This window comes from Paramormyrops kingsleyae, chromosome 25 (genome assembly GCF_048594095.1).
Source record: "Paramormyrops kingsleyae isolate MSU_618 chromosome 25, PKINGS_0.4, whole genome shotgun sequence".
NCBI lineage: Eukaryota > Metazoa > Chordata > Actinopteri > Osteoglossiformes > Mormyridae > Paramormyrops > Paramormyrops kingsleyae.
Window position 1 is genome coordinate 26643317 of NC_132821.1, and position 15231 is coordinate 26658547.

Consider the following 15231-nt stretch of genomic DNA (forward strand, 5'->3'; position numbering starts at 1 on the left):
ATGAAAATCGTCTCTCTCTACCTGAAATTGCTAAGTCAACCTTCAAATGGACTCATATTGTCTTCAGCACTGCATCACAAAATGTCTACCTTTCAAACCTAATAGTTCCCGAAGAGTTCACTGTTTATGTGGTCTCAAGTCTGCCCAAGTGGCTATATACACGGCAAGCCTGTAACCTGGAACACCAGTGTGGACAGAGATCATTTTGAAACAACACAATTTCTGACAACAAAGTTCCCAAAAAGCCTGTCAGACGCACTTAGGGCCGGCAGAGTAGTTGTTCTGTGATATGTTCTTTTTAGCTACTGTTTTGATACTTGAGAAAAAGTGCAATATGGAGGAACAGCATCCTGAAAACCCAATGAGGGTCTTTTGGCTTTCCTGCGTTGTGGTCCTGGTGTGGGCTGGTTCTCCATTTGAGATGCCATTACGCTATTAACTACTGAGATGAGGCAGGATATTTGCACTATTGGAGAGCGAACTAAAATGGATTGAGACACCAATGGACACATCTGACTACAGAAACAGCATCGCATAACCAATCCCAGCAAGAGCCACGTTCAACTCAGCAAGATTTTGACAGCTACTGTGGGAAATCATTCTGACAAACAAGAAAGCTTGTAGTACACTCTGTTGAAAATTCCGTGCTGCTATAAAGGTGTGTGGTGTTGACCATCCCCTTTGGGAGCGATATAGAAACCAAACGGGACTGAGAACTTCCATATCGGCCCCCACTGAAGTCGTAAAATCTACTGAGCAGCACTTTGCCAAGCTATCCATGTAATTTTAACTGTGCCTGCAGTCGCTACTTTCTGTCCTCTTTATTTTTTTAGCGTTCTTTGTGAGGTCACAGTTGCATCATAGTTGTGCAAGGCTTATAAGAGGGCCATGGGTTTGCATTCAGTCCAAAATTCTTAGGTGTTTTGCTTTGCTGGAGGAAGGAGTTCTTCGTATAGCTGACCTTTGTAGTAGCCTCATCAGTCCAGCATTGGAACACTCTATGTCATGTCAATTCTTCTTTTGCGAGCCTCTCGCTGCATTACCTGCAGCGTCCTTTCTGATCCGGATTTTATTTTTGATGTCTATGTTGTAACTGTCTCTGTTTTGCTCCTCGTGTCTCTTTCATGAGCATTGCAGCCTACAAGAAGCTTTAAAGGCTGATAAACCTTATGCTGGTAATTTTCTTCCTCCGAGCTGCCCGCTCTTCATTAGGTTATAATATCATAATAGTACAAACACTTTGTCGAGCATTAATAAAATATACTTCGGTGCCAAAACCTGGATTAGCTACCCAGCGCTGCCAGCGTAGAAGTTCTGGCAGAGTTGTGTAGTTTTCTGAATTGTGCACAACTTCATGATCTGAAAAATTATGCCATGGAGGCTTTCATGAAAATTAATAGATATTGATTGACATTTTCTGGAGGAGGAAGAAAGAAATTGTCATGTTATTTTTTATGTTCTGTTTTTTTTGTAACAGCTCACCATGCAAATCATTTGATTTAATATCCCCAACCAAAGTACACAAGGCATTTTACTTTCATGCGAAAATATTTGTTTGGGTTTTTGTGTACTTAGATCCTCACCAGCATCAGCTTGCTCAAACTTTCAGGAGAGATGTTGAACCACAACACTTCTGAACTGTAAAAAGATCAGCTCTATTTCTAGGAGAAAGATGTGCATTAGTATTGATGTTTGATGCATTGATATTGATAATAATAATAATAAATAATCATTGCCCTATGGTGGGTTGACACCCCATCATGAGTTATTCCCTCCCTTGTGCCTGTTGCTTCCAGGATAGGCTCCAGACCCTCACAACCCTGTGTAGGACAAGTGGGTGTAGAAAATGGATGGATGAATGAGTGAGTGAATGAATGAATGCATGAATGCTATATAATGAATGAATGAGTGCTATATAATGAATGAATGAATGAATGAATGCTATAGAATGAATGAATGCTACATAATGAAGGAATGCTATATAATGAATGAATGTTATATAATGGATGGATGAATGAGTGAATGAATGCTATATAGTGAATGAATGCTATATAATGAATGAGTGCTATATAATGAATGGATGAATGAATGAATGCTATAGAATGAAGGAATGAATGAATGAATGCTATAGAATGAATGAATGAATGCTATAGAATGAATGAATGCTACATAATGAAGGAATGCTATATAATGAATGAATGTTATATAATGGATGGATGAATGAGTGAATGAATGCTATATAGTGAATGAATGCTATATAATGAATGAATGCTTTATAATGGATAGATGGATGAATGCTATATAATGGATGGATGAATGAATGCTATATAATGGATGGATGGATGAATGAGTGAATGAATGCTATATAATAAATGGATGAATGGATGCCATAGAATGAATGGATGAATGCTACATAATGAATGAATGCTATAGAATTTATGAATGAATGCTATAGAATGAATGAATGCTATATAATGGATGGATGGATGAATGCTATATAACAAGAAAAGTCATAACTACAGTCCTTGACATCATAAAAGAACTTTTTTAGTTCTTGTTTTCTGTCTTCCTTAAACGTGCACTGATAAATATTCCAGCCGGGCGCTCGTCCTCTCCCACCGTCATCTCCTCCTCGCTGGAGACAGGTAGTGATGGATATGCCTTCAGACTGAGGTTGCCGGGACGGCTCCTGGCTGCATGCAGACTGACAGGCCTGGGCTTCTTGTCATGTTTCCCCGTGGCCCCCCTGCCAAGACCGGGTGGGGGGAGGGACTGCAAAGCATTAAGGTACCAAAGACCACTCTGCCGGTGCCTCGGTGCGTAAAATGAAGCGAGTTCACGGATGTTCCCGGGCGTCACGCTTCGCAGAATAATGAACTCCGTCACCGCGGTGATTCTGCCCGCGAGTGAGCTGCCATCGTATGAGATGACCCACCTGTTCCCATTGCGCGGGAAGACACTTCCCAGTATTGTGATTATCGGGAAGCAAACATGACGGCAAGCCTATAGCGAGTATTAATAGTCCAGGTTAACAGCATCAATACACCATCAAAGTCCTTTCTGTCTCCAAACAGACCTTTTTCTGCCTCACAATGGGTGTGTTTTCATTTGTATTCCTTTCACCTGCTGTTCTAAACCTGAACAAGCTCAGCTTTCCGAGGCAAAGTTCATCTTTATTGTTACGGAACAGAATTGAATATGGACACATTAATACCAGTCCTCGGGCCTCATTACAATAGCAGTGTTACATCAAAACATATTACAGGAAAACAAAAAAAGAATAAACTCGGACTCTCCATCTCTTTTAGCTACTAACCCAGGTTATTACGTTAACATCCCACAAACATGTTTTGGAGTTTATCTGTGCCTACATTCTGCGTCGCGTAATTTTACGAAGTATAATTCGCAATCAGTGCCTCTCCGTCCGAAGGCCAATTTTCAATTTTTTTATATTAGGAGAATTCCACACCGCGAACCCTCGCTACAAAACTGTCACCATTTGTTTTATGTACTGGATACAAAAGGTTATAATTCCATAAAGGTTTAATCTCCACCAGTGTATAGTGTGACCTTGTAGGCATGGCACTGTGAGCGTGAAGCTGCATTAATGTTTACCTTTGTTGATAGAGCAGGAGGAGAACGTGTAACGTGTAAGACCAGCACTTTCAGTAAAGGCTTGCTAGACAATAACCGCTGAGAATGAGACAGATGTGTAGATGATGAATTCAGGGTTCCTCTACCCTCTGCAGAGGTGAATTCTTTACCACTATTACCATATCTTGTATCCGAACGGAAGACATGATATTCTGTCAGAATAGGGACGAGAGTGAAAGTTGTCACGTCCACTAACCTTCCGGAATGTCATTTTTTTTTTTCCCCATCGCCATATTACACTGAGATGAATCTGACAGAGCCAGCGAGGGAAATTTCATTCTCTCCTTCCTTGCACACAGACATAAATACAGAGGAAATAAACAAAGATGATGTGATATGTAGCTAGAAATGTTTTATTTATTTTTCTTGTATGAGAAACTTTTTAATATGCGGCGAATGTAATCGATGTTCGGCATTCGCTAATTAATAGGCCCTTATCGTTCTCCTCGGAATATTGCCCGTAAGGTTTTGTGGACATGAGCATGACGGAATAAATATTCATGTGCTTCTGCTCCTTGATGTCGCCGATTCTGTCATTTTCTGATCTTACTGTATTGGATTTTACAGTAAGTGGCCACTCTGCAAATAGACAAGCGTGACTTTAAGTTAGGAGTTTGTCGATTAATGCCATTTAATTCGTGGTAAAACTAGGGCCCACTCTGGCTTTGCAGGGGCCCTGGGCAAAGTTTTACTTGAGAAGCCCCCCCCCCCCCCCCACCAAGAAAACCGATGATCATTTCGCTTCCTCCGCAACACAGATAATCGGGCCCCGAGGCCTATTCTGCCTGTAACTACAGCCGACCCAGTGTATAGTATAATATAATCTTTTTTTTTCATGACATTGTCTGGGCCCCTTGTGCAGATCGGGCCCCTTGTGCAGATCGGGCCCTAGGCAGCTGCCTAATTTGCCTGTGCCTGGATCTGGCCCTGGGTGGAATGTGACTTTATCTCTTCTGGGTTTTTATGGGTGCCGCTTTATGAAAATGTCTGCAAAGTGACTGGAGCTCCAGTGTAGTTTAAACGCTATTTGTGAGTGTCACCAGGAACATTGTGACAGGAGCTCAGACCTGTAGCAAATTTCATCTACAAGTTACATTCTTGGCCAAGAAGGTGAAATTCCAATACTATGATTTGCAGACGTAATTAATTTAATTTTGTGTAAATAATTGCGCAGAAGTGTAGATGTTGAATTATGTGTCCTTGAAAAATACTTATCCTGGGTTGCCCACTCACACTTTCAGATTCTTGCACCCATACAAGAAATCTTATATTATATTCCGTTATACACCTAAAATCAGCTACATCAAAAGCGTTGAGATAGTTTGCGACCCTACAGACTATTTACAAGGTAATGAAGCTGTTGCATACATGTAAATGCGTGTGCACGTGTGTGCGGACTTGTCTCGAATTGAAAACCTCACACCAGCTAGCTGATCAAACTGAGCAACCCTGCTAATCCAGCAGTTTGGGTTCCACAGTATTGCTGCATTATGTGCTTTTAGGGTTCACTTGAAGTTAACCAATAACTACCAAAATTTGAAAAAGAAAAAAAAAATTGTATATAAACCAAGGGAAAAAATGCCCTTTCCACCTGGCCTGTGAAGTCGGTCCGTCTGAATAAGGTCACTAATGGTCATGTGACGTCTGTACTGATCTCCACTGGAGCCTGTCCCACTTTCATATGTCCCTGCCTGGTCCATTGTGCTACTTCAATAACAGCTTGAGTAATATCCCCAGTGGAAAACGCTAACAAGTTCAGCACGCCTCGCCATGCCCGGCGCAAACATATAATACATTCGGCAAAGAGCGCAGACGGGCTTGCAATCCTCCCACCAACACAAACAGGCATGTATATACACAGCTTCTGCAAAATGAACACGGCCGTATGCACTGTGAAATAACGTCGATCGCATTCAAGCGCTCTCGATGAGAAAGATATCAGAAAATTCGTGTTGGCGCCATGAATCTGCCTTCTGCCCTGTGCGTTCTATAAATCATCCTCCGCCTCCGAAACAACTAGGCCGTATTGATCGTTACAGCCCTTTCGCCCGAGAAGGGAGTATTTAATTAGTTGGCTGACTTTGGATTTTCATTCTCTTCCGGTAGAAGGGTCTAACCCCTTAATGTTTTAACCGTCGCTTGACGGCCGCCTGGAATTAGAGCAGCTGTCTCGAAAGATATCACGTTTTCTGTAGATGAGGGCAGGATACAGGTCGTGAAAACACAGGATCCGCCCCCTGGAACCTTTTCCAGGCCGAACCTGAAAAATGCGATTAAAACCTTGGTTTGCTTGGCCTTAGCAGCCTCGATCTTTGGTTAAACGAAATGTGTTGTGTTTTGTCTAAGAGCCAGAAATAATGAACTAATTTAAAAGGCTTATTTAAGGCAATGGGAGCCAGAATTCTTCTGGCAGCCAATAAGTATGCACACATACTCTTACTTTACCTCTGCCAAGCCCATCGGCGTGTAAAATATAAATACATTTAAATTTGCATGATCAGTCATAGGAGTTAATCTGCAGACAGTGAAAGTTAGACATGTCGGTCAGACACCGGACAAAATTTGCGAGGCAATTTGGGTTTATGTCGCACTGACGCCCAGGAAATGGTGTCTGTTATGCGAGGTCTAAGAAATATACCTGGAGTTGCGTGGAATTAAACATCTGAAAGCGGTAGATGAGTTTTTGCTTTCATAGCCAGTGCAGGCAAATGAAAACATACGCCGTGGTCATACAGGCTGGGTGAGAGTGATGGTCGGGCCTTTTTGCAGCATTATACACAATGTGGTCCTTTTGCGTTTCCTGAATTATAGCCATCTTAAAATGTGATTTACACTGGCCTGTCCACCCATTTTGTGCAATCGTTTTAATGCCTCAGTAAACAACACATTCACATGTAATTGTATTCACTTTGCTTCCGTGGGTAGTGTTTTACTAGATTGCCTTCCTAGCTGCAAACCTTCTCGTCATAACCGCGGGTGACATTTATAAGGGAGTGAAATGAGGTTCCGTAGCGACTGGTTTCCAGGTGCGGATGAACCGCTAAAATTCGGCAGTCTCGCTCTAGCACGGTAACCGTCCGTCGAATCTCATTGCGTTTCGTTTGTGTTTGTGATCCCTTTAGGCCCTGCTGGACACGCAAAACCTCCTCCGATCTCAAATCACCAATTTCACGTTCAACCTCGGATTTTCCGGAAAGTTCTACCACACCGGTGAGATCCCTTGCATCTGTCTGTCTTACCTATAATTGCCCATGTCTGTTTGCCGCCTGAAGAAGCGCGTTGCTATTATAAGGTGAGCCAAGGTGTTCCCAGTGCTTTAACTGCCAGGTGTATTAAAATCTAATAGAACCACCTAAATTATTATGCTGTGTCTGACTATAATTGACATTGTGAGATAACACGGGGAAAAGACTGCAGCCTTCAAGCCTTGTGCAACGGAGGGGTTGGTGGGTTATATGAAACTGAGAGGATTACGATGACGAAAATGAAACGGGCATCAATTACTCTCAGACTCACAAAACTAATTGAGTGTTCCCTCAAATTATTTCCATAACCCTTTAGCTCACCCTGGCTTACAGGCACTAGCTGGTAATTCCTTTTAAATGAGAGAAGTTATAGGCACAAAGGTAAAATTACAGAGCAGAATTAGTATTTGTGTGATATTATGAAACTAATAAAACTAACATACATGAAACTTGAATATTTTTTCAGCATGAAATAAATCATCTTTAGCTATTGCAGCTTATACTTTGTCATGATTTAGAACATTGTTTCCCAATCCGGTTCTCGGGGACCCACAGTTGCTCCATGTTTTTGCTCCCCTCTGAGCTCCCTGCCAGACAATTCATTTTTTTGCTCCCCAAAGGGAGCTGGGGCGGGGGATGAAAATGTGGACTGTCTGTGGGCTCCTAAAGACCAGATTGGGAAACACTGATTTAGAATATAAGATTTTGAAGCATTTCCATGTCTCTGTCGCATGTTGAGGCTGTAAAGCATTTTTATTTTTGCTTTCTGGGTATGGTGCCAACCTCTGTACTTAAGTGCTGGGTGTTATACATGATTTATTTTCTGTCCCTAGACCAGTGTTTCCCAACCCGGTCCACGGTGACCCGCAGACGGTCCACGTTTTTGTTCCCTCCCAACTTCCTGCTTGACAGTCCACACGTACTGGGGAGCTGGGAGGGAGCGAAAACGTGGACCGTCTGCGGGTCCCCGAGGACCGGGTTGGAAAATATTGCCCTAGACGATGTTGTTGGGCTTCTCCTGCAGGTACGGAGGATGAGGATGAGGGTGATGACCTCCTACTGAGATACGTGGATGAGTTCTGGTGGTTTCCGCACATGTGGAGTCACATGCAGCCGCACCTCTTCCACAACGAGTCGTCGCTCATGGAGCAGATGATACTTAACAAAGAATTTGCACTGGTGAGCAACAGCCTTGCCAGGAGAACATGGGGGGGGGGGGGGGGGTGGTGGGGAGGGCGAGAATTAAACAGCGGGGCATTCTGCGAGACTAAAATCTTTAGGCCCCTGTGCTGTACGGAACCTTTTACAGCACAACTCTTCAGCCGTAACCAGAGGAGTCGGCTTTCAGCTGAAGTGACGTGAAAACAATAGATCGCAAGAGCCCATGTGCTCGGCCGAAAAGAAAAATACAGTCGAATAAAGGATTCCAGGAGAGTTTAGATTAAGCTCTGATGATAGGTGACATCTATGGCTTTGAGGATCATATGAGAAAATACAGTGGGTTTTCACACTCATTAACTTGTTCCCGTTTCCACACAGAGATTGATAGCACGTCGTACGAACTTTTTGTCTTCGTATGACACTGCTTCTGTAGGCTTGGGATTTTGTTTCACTTTTTTCTCTCCATCTTATGAATTTTTTTATTTTTTTTTTCATACTAAGAACCAGTAGACGTTATGTGTGAGATGTAACGGGTTTCATCCTGACACGGTCCCCATGCGCTCTCCGCTTCGAAAGCAGCGTGGTTTCGAGCGAAGGTGATGATGCGGTTCATGCTCAAATGTAACCGATACGACCCACAGGTTCAGCCAGGCTAGGGATCAACATTTTTACAGCTGCGGGAGACAAAGACCAACATGTTTCAACTGTTTAGATAAGAATGTGGTGAGGAAATAGCTAATGCAGCTCTATGTTTATAAATATTTTAACGTGTTTCGCCAGAGTCAAGGCCTTCACTCGGGGCTAGAGATGAAACGGGAGGTGAAAATCTATGAAGAAAATCGCAGAGAGCTAATCGGTCTCAACAGCATAAACGGAAAAGCCACTGGACCTCATGAATGGGCTTGTTACAGCATGAAATCTCCTTCCAAAAGTGCGCCTGCCCTACATTTTTCAATTACGATAATAATATCGTATAAATGAATGATTATTCCAAGTGTCACAGCTTGTCAGTAGCCCTAACTAAAAGTGGCCCTACTTGACCCTGTGTTGACCTTCTTCTTCTAAACCAATTGCTCTGAGAGTAATATATCTAAATCCAGAAAAGCCGCATCGCGTGGTCAATAAAGCGCATTAACGCTTGATATCCACTTTAATTGATTCGCACCCGTGGCTTTTCCTTGAACGATCTTGTGAACACCCGCCCTCCTCATAAAATGGAAAAATACAAAAGATGTGCTTTTGTTATCCCAAAAAAAGCTCCCAGTGCTAATATATATATAAAAAACAAGTTTCTGCATTAAAATATGTTTCAGCAGAATGAGAGAGAAAGTATGAAAGATAAGCGCTGCAAAAGTTCGCTCCCACTGATTCAGGGGATACTGGAGAGGAAGTTGTTTACCAGAAGTTTGTCTGTTAATACTAGACGACAGACTGTTTCTGTTAGACGAAGAGTTCTAAAGGGTCATGTTATGGTTTTCTACCAGCTGCGCTATAAACAGTGGTGGTGTTTACTGCCACTCGAACCACGCATTTGTGTTTGGGGCGCCCCTTGTTGGCCACAGACAGGAACTACACGGGGGGGGGGGGGGGGCTGAATTAACTTTTTGAGTGTATCCTGGGAATGGCAAACCGTCCCCTGTCCGTAAAGATGCTGTAAGTAACATTAGCGAGGCTTGTGCTTGTTTATAAAAACTTTGAAAAGAATTCCGAATGACAAAGGAACCGCAGAGGACAATAGTGGAATGACAGTAGACTTTAGGGAGAGCGTAATGTACAGAAATACTGTGAGAGCACTCGGGATGTAGGCTTCATAAGGTCACTTAATTATTTATCTATTTGGAAATGCCTAAAAGGTCATCATGAATATTTTATGGCGAATAATCCTTTAGATTTTCATTCTCTTGTTTTTTCAAATTCCGTCTGCTTTGGTGGAGAATTGGAAAAGGTGTTTGTTTTTTTCAGCCAGGTGTAGGGGTTAAACTCATTGTATGTCAGGAGAAGGTCCACATTGGCGTGGTGTTAGGCCGGATCCGAGCCAGCGCCTTGTCCGCCGCCGCTCGCGGGGGTGTAACGCCGCGCCATTAGCTCTCGGCTAACGCGCGGTGGAGCTGTATTAACACACCAAAAGGCCGTCTCCATCTCAAGGTCAAGCTGTTGATGTTATGGTCAGGATCACCCCGGTGGGAGTTATAAATTATAAACGAATGGCTTCAGTAGTGTTTTCATGAATTTCAGCTTAGGGGGCAGGAAGTTATTGAACAGAGCATGTATTTTCACATTCAGAACTGTAGTTTCTATTTAGATAGAGTACCATTATGTTTCCACATAATACTGCATATTACTGAAATAGGTTTCCTTCCTTTCCTTTCTTCCCTCCATCTTTGTTCCTTATTCTTAATCCTACCTATCTATCATCTCTCTCTCTATATATCTGTCTATCTCTCTCTCTGTATATAACTTTCTCTCTGTCTGTCTATATATCTATCTTGCACTGCATTTCATGCATGAGAAGTGCTATATAAATAAAGATTATTATTATTGTTAATCATAAAAAATCACTGTTGACTTCAGTGCTGTTTTTCCGTATTGTTTTTATCGTGTAACATATTCCGTATCGCCTGCTAATGCTGCTGTTTGCGCTCTCCTGTGTGTGTGTGTGTGTGTGTGTGTGTGTGTGTGTGTGTACGTCCACCTCACGCACTGGCAGGAACACGGCATCCCCACCAACATGGGTTATGCGGTGGCCCCCCACCACTCGGGGGTCTACCCCGTACACATGCAGCTGTACGAGGCCTGGAAAAAAGCCTGGGGGATCCGGGTGACCAGCACAGAGGAGTACCCGCACCTCAAGCCCGCTCGCTACCGCAAGGGCTTCATCCACAACAACATCATGGTAAGCTTCCGCCACTTCGAGCACCTTGATCGAGATATACACGTTACGCGGTTGCCCTTCCAGGACCTATAGGCAGAGGGACATGACTGGTCCCATGAAAAATTCTCCTGAATATGGACACCCCACTCCTTCAGCCAAAACGTATCATTATCCAGACTTACACGCCCCCCCCCCCCCCCAAAAGGCTTCCGTGCCATCACACACCTTAATGAAGATTCATGAGTTATGCCATTGCCCTTCCAGGACCTATAGGGGTTACCAGGACCCTAAGGAAGATCCAGAATGGCTTTGTGATATATATTACTTAAAAGGAGTGTAAGTCACATTGTGTCAAGAAGCAAATAAATAACTGAATAAAGGAACAGTCCCTTAACATCCATATAAAAATATCTGAAAGAAGCCTAGTAGTATCTATAAAATGTGGCTGATGGGAAATGCAGACAGCGGCGATGTAGTAAGGGACTTCGTTCGGGCACTGAAGCTCGTTCCGGAAGGCAGAGTTCTCATGGGAGCGACTCAATAGCGCCGCCCTGGCTTTCACTCCAGCACAGAGGCAGACGACGTCTCCTATGATCGTCACGTGTAGCGCTCTGTTTTCTGTTAGCAACTGGGCCGCCAGCCCCACAACTGGCACAGCGACGATTACGGCAAAATAAATGCACCCCCCCCCCCCCAACGTCAGCAGATCTAACAGGGCGTGGATTGCCGTCAGTAATTCAGGTGTTTCTGTATGAATTTCTGTCGTATGGCATTTTTGGTGATGCGTCTTTAGTTCAAGAGATGTGGACTGAATGTGCCCAAGTTAAATTCTTCGATATGAATTTTTCAACTTAAATTTTGAGCCAGTATTTTCTGTGGATGGACCCATTTAGCATGGGATGGTTCTGGTAAACGTGATTTTGAAAAGAGCAAGGAGTCTCTCGTTAGTATATTTGTGTTTTTCATTTTCTCTTTATTAGGGGAAAAAAATCAATTAATTGTAATTGGTTGACATAACGATGACTAATAATTATTGTAACATTCTTCTCTTTTTTTAGTTCTTTTGCACACAAAGGGGTATAAAAGACTGCAAATGTGAGCCGGTTATTTATGTATAGAAGCAGTTGAGCCTCAGTTTGTTGCCACCGGCTTGTGCCCGTTGGAGGACGACGGCAGCAGAGGCCTAACAGACGCCCTGCGATACCCCCCCATCCGTGCCCTCATGCCCGTCGTCAGCCGTGTTTAAAGCCAGGCACTCTGAGGACGGCTCGTACTCCGGAGTAGCTAGCGCTCGGATGCACAGCGTATTAACGCTCTCTGTGTTTCCGTGTCATCGCCATGGCGGCCCTTTTGATTCTGACTAAAAAAAAAAAAAAGCATATATCCTTTCGAGCCCTTTCATTTTGGCTCAGTTCTCGGCAGTTGGCGCAACGCTAAGCTGTAATCCTTCTATCTTCAAAATGCTTATCCTGAGCAAGGTCGTGGGGGCGGCCTGGTGCATATACCGCGCAATATAGGGGCACAGAGAATAGCCTGGATGGGATGCCAGTTTGTTGCAGAAGACACAAACATACTACTGGCCATTGAGAGGCATGTCCTTGAGAGACATTGACAACATTGGACTACAGGAGGAAACCCGTGTGACTTGGGGACCCCGTGTGACTTGGGGACCCCGTGTGACTAGCAGTCCACACATGCACAAAGCCCCAAACCTGCTCATGTGAGGCAACAGTGATACCCACTGAACTACCACACCATTTTAATTGCGATGGGAAATCAGTATCTGAATTGAACAGGAGGGAGTGCAAAAAAATGGCACAGGGGGAATAGAAAATGAAATGTTAACTCATGTCTAATTGTCCCGACTCATGAAATTTATATATTACAAAGGCCTTTGGTACTGGCTCCTTAGAACACAAATCTAAGGCTGCTTTTTTCATGGTTATTTGCTTCTATCTTCCCTTGAAATTGCAGTTATACGTCTCCCAGTGGCGAACGAGAGCGGGCGGAATCGGCTTGCTGTATTCACACTCTTAAAAATGGAATCCATGTATATCAGAGCAATAAAATATTCCATTTGTTGTTTTTTTTTCCCATGAATGAAATAGAGGTACTTTACATGCATTTGCAGCAAAGTCTGCTTTCCTAAAAGAGTGCTTTAGTATGGGATTGCTTCAGCCTTGGGGTTGAACCTAAATGAGAAAAATAAGGGTGAACCTAGGCCTGAACTTTTGAAATGCTTGATTTGTTCCCTGCACAGAATGTAATGGGATCGCAGCAACCAATCAACAAGTGTAAATAACTCTGTGTTGCAGTAATACCCTATTAGCCATGATGCAAGATGACAGCTTTACTTCAACTGTGCGGGACTACTCGTGATTACTATAGATGCCGTCTTAATAAGGCATAGCTATGAAATTAACCACTGATTTTTCTGGGCAGGGATGGTACATGTATCTGTCAGGGGTCATTTGTAAAAGTGTTCTTTGTGCTGTTTAAATACTTGCAGAAGACAAGACCCCTGACTTGCATCTTCAGCTCTGTGAGACAAATGTGTTTTAATGGAACGGCTCGTTTCAGCAGTGAAGGTGACGCATGAAAGCATTTTAGTTCCTGTACAAATTAGCTTGTAGATAAGACCGTGGGAGTACCACATCACGACAAAGGCTTGTTTTAGTGAAAAATGGATTTATTCAAATCAAGTGGCAGACTTACAGAAGTGCACATTTGACATCCTAAAACTTTTGTAGGATCTGGCTTTGTCTTCATCTGAATGTCAACTCCCGCACATTTCAAACATTTTATGGCATTAAAGTCATGAATGCATGAGCACAGTACTGTGCAGAAGTCTTACGCGGTTAAAGAAAATGTTTAAAGCTATTTATCTGGGGAATAAGTGTATATTTGCTCAGAAAAAAAACACAATTTCACATTAGACAATACACAAATGAACAGTAAGATAATAAAAATTAACGTGATTTTTTTTTTTTTTTGTTCTCCAAAAAGTTACCTTGCTGGACCGCTAGATGAACACCGCTTCAGTTCCCAAACATCTCTCCAGGGGCACCTCAGCCGTTCCATGTGTTTGGTAAACTTCACCACCAGCTCACTTAATTATTTAATTTAATTAGTGAAATAACTCAATGACATATTAATTAGCCACACGAGGCCTGCTAGTGGTCAGTCAAGAAAAACATGGGTGTACTGAATGGTTGCTGCAAATACTGTGGTGATTTTAGTGGTGACTTTGACAGGCATGTGGTTTTACACCAACGCGATCATTTAAATGTCATTTCCTTTGTCTGCCTAAGACTTCTGTACATATTAGGACACACAAGATCAAGTTTATATATATAAATAAGCTATATATAGCTATATATATAGCTTATTTTATGTCGTCTTAGTTTGTATCATATTTGATTTATTTTATATTATGTATGCCTCTGTAAGATTATCAGATGTCTGTGGCTATTTTTCGTGTAATACAGTCGACATCTTGTACATTTGCAAATCCTGTCTTGTCCTACCAACGCGGTGGAACTGTTCTCCTGAGAAGTTGAGCAATGTGCTCCTTGGCTTCGGCTTTGTACTGACTTCAGTGGCACACCCCAGGACTTGGCCCGGTCTTGTTAACCGCATGCAGCTCTGGAAAAGGTTTCATTCTTTGGGGACACTTAGGTCCTGTTTACACTTGATCTTAAAATGCATCTTGGGTGGTTGAATCACAAGTAGACAGCTAAGACATCAGGGCTCATTAGGGCAGGGCTGTTCAACTCACGGTCCTCGAGGTCCGAGCCCTGCTCATTTTCCAGCCTTCCTGTACCTGTCAGTCAGGTGTGAAGCCTCTAGCCAATTAGAATCAGTAATTATTACACCAACTACCTGGGAGAACTGAAAACAAGGCCTGGATTTGGAATTGAGGGCCATATTTGAAGAGCTCTGCACTAGTGTTTGCACTATAAAAGGTATGTGGTCAATTGTATCCCAGACCACCTTGGCAAATGGTTTGAATGGTCAGATCTTGATGCGTCGTCATGATCATGGTTGCGCCCACTTGCGTTCACCTAAGACTCATTTTAATACTAAGTGTAATCGGCCTAATCAGTGTACAGTGAAGATGTACAGTATAGAAACTATAGCTTCGTCGTTGATTGGTTTGATTTTGTGAACTGTACGACCAGTTTGTAGATAGATGGGTGGCACACTTTATGGCTGCCAGGGGAAGAATTTGTTATGCTAGCGTCAGAGGAGCACACAGATATCATACGCAAGCAGAACCTGAAGACATAGTGCAGATAC

The 15231-nt window shown here is 43.0% G+C and overlaps 1 protein-coding gene across 5 annotated transcripts in view; it reads left to right on the forward strand.

Annotated features, from left to right (window-relative positions):
* The window catches only part of ndst3 (N-deacetylase/N-sulfotransferase (heparan glucosaminyl) 3), a 159699-nt gene that overhangs the window by 105026 nt on the left and 39442 nt on the right, over nt 1-15231 (forward strand). For all 5 annotated transcript variants that reach the window (XM_072706933.1, XM_072706937.1, XM_072706935.1 and 2 more), the window contains 3 exons: nt 6777-6864; nt 7924-8078; nt 10768-10953. In XM_072706933.1, coding sequence (XP_072563034.1) covers nt 6777-6864; nt 7924-8078; nt 10768-10953 — 429 coding nt within the window. The remainder of the gene's footprint in view (nt 1-6776; nt 6865-7923; nt 8079-10767; nt 10954-15231) is intronic.